General features: G+C 46.0%; 1 protein-coding gene across 1 annotated transcript in view; it reads right to left on the reverse strand.

Moving 5' to 3' along the window:
* Positions 1–12,235, reverse strand: part of DNAAF4 (dynein axonemal assembly factor 4) — a 227,169-nt gene extending 214,934 nt beyond the window's left edge. Inside the window, exons 1-2 of the mRNA XM_078684603.1 lie at positions 12,051–12,235; positions 2,320–2,467 (exon numbers count right to left, since the gene is read on the reverse strand). Of these exons, the coding sequence (XP_078540729.1) occupies positions 2,320–2,467; positions 12,051–12,173 (271 nt within the window). The 5' untranslated portion in view covers positions 12,174–12,235. The remainder of the gene's footprint in view (positions 1–2,319; positions 2,468–12,050) is intronic.
* Between the last annotated feature and the right edge of the window lie 871 nt (positions 12,236–13,106).

Here is a 13,106-nt window from a genome sequence, read left to right on the forward strand (position 1 = left end):
GTAGCCGTTTTACCATTAAAGCCTTTGTGTTATGGTCTGAATCTTAAAAAACTGTACCCTTTTAACCACTAGTAGCCAATTCAAGCATGCCAGGGGAATGGAAGGGTAGTTATAAAAGATCATCACAGCTCAAAGTTCGTCCTTGGAGTTCTGTTTTGAATCGAATGTGTGATGTCATACGTGAGGCATCTGATGTACTATAATCAACCATGGTTTAATCTAGAGATTACTGTGGCACTTATCAGGACAAGTCTGCTTTTAATATTAATGGTGGGCAAAATTAAATAACTAAAATCGATGCATAATTACATGATTTCACCACCTCTGTTATTTGCTGTTTCAGTGTTAAGTAACTGTACCGGAAGAGGTGTCTGAGGTGCAGGACAGATAAATGAAGGCCACCAGACTGATATGGTCATGGGAGGAATGACAAATACATAAATATGGATCTATATACACACATGCACAGAGGTGAAGAGAGGAAGTAAGCAAGGTTGACATCACAGGAAAGACTCGAATTGGGAACCTCAGACAGTAATCTCTGATCTGACCATTATCTTGGAAAGGGCAATTCAGAAGGCTTTACCATGACTCTCTAGTCTAACACATGGTATTGACTATGCACACGAGGAAAAGCTCAGATTTGAACAGCCTTCATTAACTGAATTCTGCAGTCGCAACACAGCCCTTAATGCCCACTGCTCCTCACAAGCTGCAGAGCATTGCGCCAAATGACTGTGGGAACACAGGAACGGTCTAGGCTGCAAGGATGCCCAGCTGAGCACGGAGCATGTAATTCTGCAACACGGTGCCTAATTGCATGATGAGAGCAACATCTTCCTCCGAAGACTCATTGCCGCTGGTATGATCCATCCAGGCTTCTATAACGAGTAACTCATGAGCTACTGGTAGCCCTCCAGCTACCTAAAAGTAGCTCTTCTGTAGGCAGCCTAGCCTGCTAAATTAGACGTTTTTGTTTGATCGTGGACCTTGGTCAGCGGACTCGATAATTCTCGCTTCGGTGCTTACTCTAATCAGGGGTTCCACTCGGCAACTCTGGGCATTAGCTTGCCTAATCTCCACAACGGCCCCACCAATTCCGGGGATGCCTAGCTCCACCTTGGGGACTCCCAGCAGGGACCATCCCACAGGGAAAGCCAGGACGGGTTCCCCAGAGTTATACAGCGCCGGGACGCCCCGTTGCTGGGGCAGCTGTGCGCTTTACAAGTATACTACATTTACATTTACATTGTGTTAATATATGTATACTAACATTGAAAGGTGTGTCCTTTCAAAGAAAATATGTGGGTTTTCAGAACTAATAATCTGATGTATGAAGAAAAAGGGATTTCCAAAATATATTTATAGCTGATAATTCAGTGATTAATTATGCAATATTACTAATATGACCCCGGTGCCAGGGGCATTGCAACTATGACTGCTATGTGGTACTCATGTAGAGGCATTCCAAATTGAAAAAGCCTTTTTACACTATTGCTGGCAACTCTTCTTGATGCACTAAAGTGATCACTTCCACTAATCTTTATTGGGGTGAGCATTAACATATTCTTTTTTGACATGGTCACTATTACAACACTAATGTTATTAGCTCAGACTCGATTTTATTGAACATAAGTAGCTCTAGTTACAGGAAATATAAGAGGTTCCTGATCTCTGCATCCACATAAGATATGTTTGCCGCCTCTGTAAACAGGCTCCTGAAGGCCCTAGACTAAAAGCTCTTCTTTAAAAAAAATGTAAGTCTCTTCTCCTGGAGGGATAAGAGGCTCCTCCCACAAATGAACCTCCTATAAATAAGAAACATTGATAACCAATGCGTCTGCTTTAATGGAGGAATGGAGGGGAGGAAGAATGGGATGAAGTAGAGAAGTCTAGGACTTAGGGTAATGAAGACGACTAATAAGTAGCACGGTCATTCCCCTATAACTGTGCTACCATGATGGCCTTTATTTATTGCTCAGGCACATCAGAGAATTTCCCAGCCTTGGACACAATTCAGCAGTTTTAAGAGGACCGAGCGTAGGTTTTTGGTTGGTGAGTAGAGTGGTGCCATATATTTGCAGGTATCCAGGACCTTCAGTAATACATTTGGTTCTTTTAATGATGGCTAAATACCAGAAAGTAGAATCAAGTGTTAATAAGACAGTGCTGCTTGGCTTCATTACAAGGGCTCTGGCTGCTTTTCCACCCTGACATATCATATTAGCACTTGACAAGAAAATCGGGTATTATAAAATGTACATGCAATATTGAAATATTTTCCATGAGAAATATACCTTTATTTTAATACAAGCTTACCTTTTGTTGTGTTGAGACTCTCCCATAATGCCTCTTCTTTCTTATACAAAGTAAACATAATGACTCCATTCCCAATCTTTGCGTGGCTTTTTGAATCGTCTATTGGAGCGAACAAAAAAACTTCAAATATGAATGGTGGGAAGTTTACCTGTGAAATGGTAATGGAAAAAGAATAAAGAGCACTGAGTAATTTGTTTAGTAAAGGTTCAAGATCTTTCAAAATTCTCTACCAGAGACATGATAAAGGAGTGACTGTTGTATGAAAAGACCTCTAGGATGGTTTGCAGTGACATACTACCTACATTCTGAATGCTACGGACAGCTGTGCGCTTTTTCTTTCCACTGGCTTCACATCTAAAGACCATGGAAGATGCTTCACTTGAATTTTGCTGAACTTCCAGAAGAATAATAGAATCTGCCAGATGGAGGATACACCCAAATTGTGCCTACAGTCACAGTGGAGCGTGAGCACTGTTCCCTCGTTGGGCTATTGGGAGAAAGTGCTTGGTGGCAGCTGATTCATAGTGCAAAGTAAACTACCTACCTGTTCCTCTATATCATTCAGAGCTACAATCTTTGCAATCTCCCATAACTGGAATCTTTTTTTCCCCATGTATTTGTGGTGTGTTAGGGATAAAGTGATATTCATGGAGACTGTGTGGTAATGTTACGTATTGTGAGGACACATGGCATGAGAGACACGATAAACTGCAATGATAAGATTATTCTAGATTCCTTGAGTTTGAATAGCCCCAAAGCCCAGCACTTCAGAGATCTCATTGTAATTTCAACTTTGTGAGGTCTCTGGAAAGAAATTTACATGCTGCCATACAGTAGACAGAAGCAATTTGGCATCAACAGGAAACTACCATGCTTCGCACTGAACTGCATTTCCTCAAACACACTCAAATATATGACAAATTGTGTTATACTACATATCACTTTGACTACTTGTCGATATCCCATTCCTCTAGAAAGACTTGAGACAGTTCCCTAGGCTTAAATGTTTTGAGGATGGCACGTCCTAGATAGGCGAGAGAGCGTGTAATCCCCGTGCACTCTAGTGTATAATGATTTTTTGAATAACAAATTAGAGTCTGATAAGTTTGGCGCTGCAGACGTCGCACGTAGTCAGCCGTGCCTTTCAAAATGAAATGAATTATTGTGAGTAGCATCAACTACCCACCAATCTGTGCGCTCAATGAACGTTGAAACACTATGGTTTCTTCAACACTATAAAGTTTTATTCATATAGAATCTTGTGGTTTTTCAAAACCAATTCTTATTGGAAGATTTCATAAATTCTTTTCATTTGATCATAATGTCCATCTTATGATACAAATTGCGACATGATTGAAATTATACATCCACCCAATGCATTTCGGGTCATAAGGATAGGACCCTTCGTCAGGGGTGTTCGTGCCGCAACGAGCCGGACCTTCAAAATTCTCGAGAATTTTGAAGGTCCGGCTCGTTGCGCACAACAGGTATGCACAGACACGGTTCCTCTGCACACTGTGCCACTGGAATCAAACAATGTCTAAACTGAGGTGTCATAGTGGGTGAAAACCGATGGACTGGGATGCAGTCATGAGTGATTGTCAGTGTCTGAGAATAATTCAAGTATTCCATCCATCATCTTGTTGTTGTTGTATGTACTGAATGTGGCGAATTTCCTAAGCAGTTATGTAAAGCACTGTTGATAGAAATTGAGGTTTCTGATTGGCAGAGTATACCCCCTGTCCAAGCTGAAGCCACATTCCCACTCAGGGTAAGTCAGATACACTAAATACATTAACCTATGCTCACCCTCTGGTAGCTTGGCACTGAGCAGTCAGGCTTAACTTAAGAGGCAACGTGTAAAGTATTTGTGCAACACTTTAATTACAGTAACACAGTGAAACCACCACAGAAAGATTCCAAGTCAGTTTAGAAAAATAGATTTATATCAGAGTAAAACGACCAAAACGACGAACAATCAATTACTAGAACTCAAGATATGAATTTTTAAACATAAAATCCCAGAACAGTCTTAATCAATGAATCAGGGGGTTTAGAGTGCGCTACTCACCCGTGAGGGTCTCAAGGTGCTGAGATGGGGTGGGGGGTGGTGCAGCTCCGGCCAACAGAAGAGCCAGGCCTTGAGGGTCTTCCTGAAGGTGTGCAGAGTTGGGGAGCGTCTGATGTTGACTGGCAGCTTGTTCCAGGCTTTGGCTGTGATGTAGGAGAAGGCTCTTCCACCCCCTCTGGTTCTGCGGATGCGCAGGGTTTCTGCCAGGGCGAGGTCGGTGGAGCGGAGGTTCCTTTTGGCTACGTGGAAGGAGACTCTTTCGTTGAGGTATTTGGGTCCGATGTTGTGGAGGGATTTGTAGGCATGGGTGAGTAGCTTGAAGGTTACTATCTTCTCGACGAAAGCCAGTGGAGGTCTCGTAGGTGGTGGGTAATGTGCTCATGTCATGGGATGCCGATGAGAACGAGTCTGGCCGATGTGTTCTGGATGGACTGGAGTTTGTGTAACAGGATTTGTAGATTCCAGCGTAGATGGTGTTTCCGTATTCCAGTTTGCTTGTTATGAGTGCGTAGTTGGCGGTCTTTCTGGCTTTGGGGGGATCCACTTGAAGGTTTTGCGGAGGACACGGAGAGTATTGAAGCAGGTGGAGGTGACGGCTTTGACGGATTTGGGTCATAGTGAGGGAGGAGTGAAGTCTGATGCCGAGGTTCCGGGCGTGGTCCGTTGGGGTGAGAGGGGTGCCGAGGGCAGCAGGCCACCAGGAGTTGTCCCATGCAGAGGGGGAGGGTCCGAGGACCAGGACTTCTGTCTTCTCCGAGTTGAGTTTCAGACAGCTGTTGTTCATCCAAGCTGCAACGACTTTCATTCCTTCTTGGAAGCTGAGCCTGGTGGTTTTGGGATCCTTCGTGAGAGAAAGGATGAGCTGGGTTTCTTCGGCATAGGATACAATCCTGAGTCCATGCTGTCTGACGCTGGCGGCGAGGGGGCCATGTAGATGTTGAAGAGCGTGGGACTGAGCGATGATCCTTGTGGTACTCCGCAATTGATCCCTGTGGGTTTGGAGAGGAAAGGCGGGAGTCTGATCCTTTGGCTTCTGCCGGCGAGGAAGGAGAGGAGCCAGTAGACGGCGGTTCCCTGTATTCCTGCTTTGTGGAGTATGGCTGCGAGCGTGCCGTGGGAGACGGTGTCGAAGGCTGCGGAGAGGTCGAATGGGATTAGGGTTGTGGTTTTGCCTTGGTCGAGGAGCGTGTGGATGTCGTCTGTGGCGGCAAGGAGGGCGGTCTCTGTGCTTTGGTTGTTACGGAATCCGGATTGGGAGGGGTCGAGGATGGAGTTCTCTTAGATGAACTTTGTCAGCTGGGATTGGCGACCTTCTCGGTGAATATGGCTGCGAAGGGAAAGAGGGAGATGGGTCGGTAGTTCTTCTGGTCTGTTGGGTCTGTGAATGGCTTCTTAAGGAAGGGCTTGACTTCTGCGCGATTCCAGTCTTCTGGGAAAGTGCCGCATTCGAAGGTGGCGTTGATGGTGCATCGCAGCTGGGGCACTATGGTGGCAGCAGCTCTGTGGAAGAAGTGTGGAGGGCAGGGGTCAATGGGGGCTCCTGAGTTGGTGCTCTTCATGGTCATGGTGGTATCTTCGGGGGTGACCGGGGTCCAGACGGTGATGGTGGGGCTGCTGTCGTCGCTGGAGGGAAGGGTGGTTTCTGGAGTCTGCTCGCTGAAGTTGTCGTAGAGGGCTTTGATTTTCAGGTGAAAGTAGGAGCCGAGTTTTTGCAGAGGTCTTGGGAGGGAGTGACGTATGTGGCTTTGCTGTGGGACTTGGTGAATTGCTGAATGATATTGAAGCATGCCTTTGAGTTGCTGGAGTTAGTGAGGATTTTATTCAGGATGTGGATCCTATGCGTTGGTGGTAGTCTGTCATGGCATTCTTGTAGCGGGTCAGGTCTTCCGAAGTTTTGCTGTTTCTCCATCGTTTTTCGATATGTCGGCAGGAGCGTCTGGCTTCGTAGAGGTCGGTGGTGAACCAGGTGGCCTTCAGAGGGCGTTGTCTGTCAGTGGTGCATAGGGTGCAAGCTTATCTGCGCAGTTGGTGATCCAGTGGTGTCGTTCCTTGGCTGCTGAGTTGGCGTCGGTGTAGACGGGGGGGTCGCGGCTGAGGGTGGAGGTGAGGTGCTCCTCTGTTACCTTGCTCCAGTTCCTTCGCGGAGGGCAAGCAGTGGGTTTGGGAGTGGTGGTGTTGTTGAAATAGAAGTGTATGCAGTGGTGGTCCGTTGGGAGGGGCAGCGTGGTGTGGCTGAAGCGAATGTTGTTCCCACCGGCGAAGATGGGGTCGAGGATGTGTCCTGCCTTATGGGTAGGGGTGGTGACAAGCTGTTTCAGTCTGATGTAGGTGAGGTTGTCCAGGAGGGTGGTGGAGTTGAGGTCGCTGAGGTTGTCGAGGTAGAAGTTGCGGTCTCCGATGAGTATGTAGTCAATGAAGGTGATGGCGTGGGGTGTGACGAGGTCAGCAATAGTAGTGGCGAACAAAGCGCGGGGTCCTGGGGGTCTGTAGGCGAGGGTGCCGCAAAGAGTGGTTCTAGGGCTGATCTGGATCTGAAAGTGATGATGTTCAGTGGTGGTGGAGGAGATGCTGGTGGTGGAGGTGGAGAGTCGCAGGGAGCTCTTGTGTGCAATGGCAAAGTCCTCCTCCTGGGCGGTTGGGGGGTCCTTCCTCTAGATCTTGTAGCCATTGGGAATGGTGGTGGCGATGGCGGGGGCAGAAGAGGTATTGGTCCACGTTTCCGAGAAGAAGGCGACATCTGGCGAGAAGGGGTTGAGGAGGTTCCAGATCTCTACGGCATGTCTGTGCAGAGAGTACACGTTGAGGAGGATGCATTTCAGGGCTTCTGTGGTGTTGGCTTCTGTGGTGGGGGTGGCGGCCATGGCGGTGTGGACGGTGGTGAAGGTTTGGCGGCAGGAAAACTGCCTGTGGGCGGTGTTGGCCGTGGACCGCTGCCAATTTTTGTTCCTTCTGGGGTTCAGTGCGAGGTGGATAGATGACTCGTAGCGGTGGTTGGTCGGAGATCCAGGGTCCCTGGCACTGTTCGTGGACGGGCGCAGACAAGTGTGCCTTTGGCACGCCCGTGCACGCGGCCGCACAGCAGCCGCCATTAAATAGGAAAGGGGGAGGGAAAGGCAGCTGGGAGGCGGGAGCGAGAACCAGCAGGGGGGTGGCAGCAGGGAGCAAAAGTGGGCACAGAAAACAGGCACAACAACAGGAAAACGGAAAACAGATTAAGATAAACAAGGACAAAATCAAAAATTAAAGAAAGGCAAAGACAGGCAAAGACAGACAAATACAGAAAGCGGACACATACAAAAGAATTGACAGACAGCAGCAGACCAGCAGAAAATCAAGGCTCTCCCACTGGACCACCAGGGATGAGGAGCAGCCAGAAGCTTGCGGGTGGAGGAGGATCTCGAACACCTACCAGCAACAAGTGATCGGGGCCAGATGCAGGCAGCACAACAGCGAAGCTACTGAGGGAGAGAGCAGGTCTCTGACCAGGAGGTAAGACGTCTTGCTTGCGCTCCCTCACAGCAGCCAACATTAGATAGGGAAGGGGGAGGGAAGCGCAGCTAGGAGGCGGGAGCAGGAACTGGCAGGGGGAGAGGCAGCGGGGGCAGCAGCGGCTGGGAAGAAGGGCGCAAAAACGGGCACAACAACAGGAAAACGGAAAACAGATGAAGATGAACAATGACAAAATAAACAAATTAAAAAAACACATAGAAGGTAAAGACAGACAAAAACAGAAAGTGGGCACAAACAAAAGGATTGACAGACAGCAGCGGACCAGCAGAAGAGCAAGGCTCTCCCACTGGACCACCAGGAATAAGGCGCAGGCAGGAGCCTGCGGGTGGAGGAGAGCCTCAAACACCTACCAGCAACGGGTGATCTGGGTCAGCGGCAGGCAGTACAACAGCAGCGCTGCTGGGGGAGAGAGCAGGTCTCTGACCAGACGGTCAGAGGTCTTACTCGCGCTCCCTCACAGCAGCCGCTATTAAATAGAGAAGGGGGAGGGTAGCGCAGGTGGGTGCGGGAACCGACAGGGGGAGAGGAAGCGGCAGCAGGGAAGAAGAGCGTGAAAACAGGCATAGAAAACAGGCACAACAACAGGAAAATGGAAAACAGATAAAGATGAACAAGAACTAAATAAAAAAATTAAAGAAAGGCAAAGACAGACAAAAACAGAAAGTGGGCACAAACAGAAGGACAGACAGACAGCAGCGGACCAGCAGAAGAGCAAGGTTCTCCCACTGGACCACCAGGGATGAGGCGCAGGCAGGAGCCTGCGGGTGGAGGAGGGCCTCGAACACCTACCAGCAACAGGTGATCTGGGTCAGTGGCAAGCAGCATTACAGCTGAGCTGCTGGGGGAGAGAGGAGGTCTCTCCGTTAAGAAGTTAATAGCACTCTCTCTCTTAAGAAGTTAATAGCAGTAGAAGGTTGATTGGGTCGCACTAGACCGGGGTAAATCCAAAGTCCAGTCCGACGGAGATTAAAAGTAAACCAGCTACAGGACCCATGCAGGCCCCCTGAAAAAGTACCTTGGATGGAGCAAGCATCAGTATCGAAGGTGTGATGTGTCGGTATTGATTCATGAAGTTGGGTCGAAGTTAGGTTGAAGTGGAGCCACTTAGCGGTAGAGGACTGAAAGCTGAGGACTGAGGACACGCGACCGGTGCCTCATTGCACGAAACCAGGCATATCAGAGTCTGTTTCCCCTCACACAGTGACTGTGATGTGGTTTTTAAAAAAATTGATGAATTTAGAGTTTTTTTTAAATCGACTATTAACGAAGAAGACGGTATACTCTACCTGTCTGTGACCAAGAGAAACTGAGATTCTCTAAATCAGAATGTCCTAAGTGACAATTTTGAAGATCGAGATACGCTGTTATTACTGCATGGAGAACAATAGAAATAAAGACATTTAAGTTTGGTGACATTTGGGAAAACAAAGAGCCTTGAGAAAGTCACATGACGTGACGAAACACGTGTCGGCTGTTATCGTTTAAGAACCTGCGAGAGGCGATCACAAAACCATTGTTAATATATAACAAGGACCCTCTATCTATCAAGGATATTTCAAACTGAGTGTCAAAAAAATATTTCTCTCTTTTTTTTGTAAAAATCTCCTTTGTTGCTTGTTTGTCAATAATGAAATAATTCATGTGTTGTTCTGATGATACAACTCAAATTGGATTTAAAAATAAATTCACTATTCCTATGAGAACGAAACTTGTTGGTAGTACATGAATTTTTGCATATTTATTAATTTTTTTACTTGTTTTGAATCAAACATTTAACTGACCTGGTTTAATCACAGTGGAGTGCTGCGATATTCTGTTTATAAAAAACACCAGAGCAGGTAGCAAAGTGGCAGTCCCTCTACAGCACAGCAATCAGCAGGCAGCTGGCCAACACAGCAATGTAGATAGCAAAGAGGCTGTCCCTCCTACAGTACAGCAGCTCTTCCTACAGGGAGGATGTCCTTGGTTCCAGAAAAGTTCTGATTTAATGGTGTTAGTGGTCTAGTACGTATACCTAAATGTGCCTTTGAAGTGGGGGAGACTTCAAAGAGGCCTTTGAAAATCACAGGTGCTTTTCCTGCCCTGGTTGTAGACTCACTACAGGAGGGTATGCAGCTCTTTGTGTGGGGACAGGCACAGCTCTATTGAGTTGCAAGTATCAGCTCCTTCCTCCAGTCTACCTCAGGAAGGCCCATCAAACTAGTCATGTGCCATCAGGATGCAAATGTCACACCCCTTCTCTCTTTGCGTGACTGTCTAGAGGGAATGCACAAAGCCCAGCTGTCACTCAACCCAGACGTGTATTCAGAGACAGGCAGAGGCACAGAATGGTTAAAGTAAGAAAATGACAACATTTTCAGACTTACAATTTAAAATCCAACTTCACCATTAAATGGGATTTTAAATTGTGAGTCCAAAGACATCAAACTTCAAATCTCTATATCCCAGTTGGAAATTACACTTAAAAGATGTTTTAAGATAATCCCAAGGTAAACCATGGGAGAGCTAGGTCTTGCAGTTGTGAAAAATACATTTTGCATTTTTTCACTAACAGGACATGTATAACTTAAAAGTACATGTCCTACCTTTTAAATATAATGCACCCTGCCCATAGGGCTGCCTCAGCGTGACATATATATAATAAAAGGGATGGTTTGGGCCTGGCAAGTAGGTTAACTTGCCAGGTCGAAATGGCAGTTTAAAGCTGTACACACAGGCTCTGCAGTGGCAGGCCTGAGCCCCGTTTAAAGGGCTACCCCCTGGGTGGCACAATCAGTGCAGCAGGTCCACTAGTAGCATTTTATTTAATTTACAGTCCCTGGCCACATATAGTGCACTCTACTAGGGATATGTAAGTAAATTAAATATGCCAATTGTGGATAAGTCAATGTTACCATGTTTTAAGTACAGAGCATATGCACTTTAGCACTGGTTAGCAGTGGTATAGTGCCCATAATCCTAAAACCAGCAAAAATGAAGTCAGCAAAACAGGAAGTCAGAAGGCAAAAAGTCAGGGGAAACTGCGGCAAGGATGTTAGGTCTAACACATGCCCCTCTCCCCCCCAGCTGAAGGTAGGGCATCCCCTACTATAAACTGCAATGGAAACAAACGATAATCTGTTTTAACCAAACTCTTTTATTAATTTTTCTTTTAATGTAATTCACAAAGAAACTTTTTATTGACACATTTTGTAGCAACGGTTTTAAGCAACTACACTAATAAAAACAATCTTGTAAACTTGACCAATGTTAGGAATGTTAGTTTAAATAAAGAAAATTAAAACGCACATATTTTTAATGTATAAATGTAGTTTTGGTTTTCTTGATAAAGAATAAAACATATGCGTATGTATCTGTTTAAGTTTTTCTCACGTGTAAAACGTTTTTACATTGTTTTCGTTTATATGATTGTAAGTTTTATGTTCACTTGTTTTTCACTCTACAACAGGATTGGCTCTTTACCAGACAATAGGTTGATCCTTTCTATTTGATTTTTGTTGCGCTATCATTTTGCATACGATTATTTTTACATTCAGATCATTGAAAAGAGGATTGTCCTGAAACGCAATCTTAGGCTTTGTTTTTTTGCAGTTTTATATAGCTCTACTACATCCGAAGGTAGTGAGGCAATTTTCCATGAGCACCAGTTACATTATACAAGATCATATTGCTGGAAGTGTTATCCCCACCCCACCCCCAACACCCTCCCTGAAATTTGGCTCTAGTTGCGCCCCGATCGTGACTATAACTTGATGTCCCCTTGTATCGTACCAGTGTTGTAAAGCGCGCTAAATCCTTCGGGCCATGGCCGCGCTATTTAAAAAATTGCAAAAATAAAAACGTGTACAGCTCGTGACAACGTTCAGTTATACAGTCGGCTGAATTTGATCGTGCCAAACTTCAAGAGGAGGGCTTTAGGATATGCAACGCTTTAGAATCACGGAGCTAGAGTTAATTAGAGGAGCCACATTTCACCTGTCAGGAAGGACGTTGTTAGACTAAAATCTGTCCCAGGTCTCTCTGACCCTCTGCTCTTGGGCCCTGTCTATGACCTGCCTGTGTCCGCCTATTTCTCGGAAGGTGTCTGCCTCTTCCCCTCTGTCTGCGACTGAGCGTGTCTGCTTTCGTACCACAGCAGCGAGACTCTCACCTTCAGGTAGTCCTCGGTGCATACGACGTCGGCTTTGCCCGCTCTGACGCCTTTTAGTGGCACAGATATATAAACCACGGAATCCGTCTGCTCCCACGAGTGATCTTTCACGGCCAAAGGCATCTTGAGACACTCGGAGCAGCTTACACTCCGTTGCTAAGCACGCTTTCTTCTGTTACTAACGAGGGCCACCCCGTTTCCGGTTTACTCTAGCTGTGCTTCCGGGCCTGCCGCAAATAGATCGGACATCTTGGAAAAGTGAAGGAGTTTGAACTGGAGAACTCAGGTTCGTTGTATAGAGTTCAAGTGAACTATACGACCCAGGGCTGGAAATTAGACAAATATACTGCAGGGACCATTAAGAGGGGGCGCGGTGTGCAGTGGAAAGGGGGTGAAGTTATGAGGGACTTCGGTCATGAAAATCGAGTTTGGCTGTCGACCTACACATTATTTCTTGGAAATTACGACATAAAGAATTTGGCAACAAGAACAAACTTGACAATAAATCTGTTCTAGATTAAAAAGTCACAAAGAGAGTGCCTTCCAAAAAAGCTCATGAGGTTAAAGCACCTGCTGCAGAGATCTTTGTGTAGGGTTAATAACGATTAGATAACGTGGTTAATAATAATAATAATAATAAGAGCACTTCCACCAGAGACCTGTATTTTTCTAGTCACAGTTTTGACTCAAAGTGACATGGAGGATTGATGTGGCAACTGCAAAGCACATTGTTTAACAGGCAGATCCCAGATTTGTATTTTTTATAGCTAGCTCAGTGGGTTGATGCTATTGTGTCAGAGATCCTTCTGTTACTTGTAATTTGTAAGTTGAAGTCCTAACTGCGCATAGTTTTTTGTTGCTGATTTATATAGCGCAAACTCAACCCGAAGGTATTGGAACGCTCTAAATGTGCACCAGCTATGTTACACAAGGACACATTTCATTTATTGGTAGGCACGAGAGATTAAGTGATTTGCCCAGAATCACAGGAAACTGAGCCGACGCGGAGGCTCGAACCTAGTTTCCCAGCTCCAAAGTCAGCAGCTCTGACCGTAT

This window comes from Lissotriton helveticus, chromosome 3_2 (assembly GCF_964261635.1).
Source record: "Lissotriton helveticus chromosome 3_2, aLisHel1.1, whole genome shotgun sequence".
NCBI lineage: Eukaryota > Metazoa > Chordata > Amphibia > Caudata > Salamandridae > Lissotriton > Lissotriton helveticus.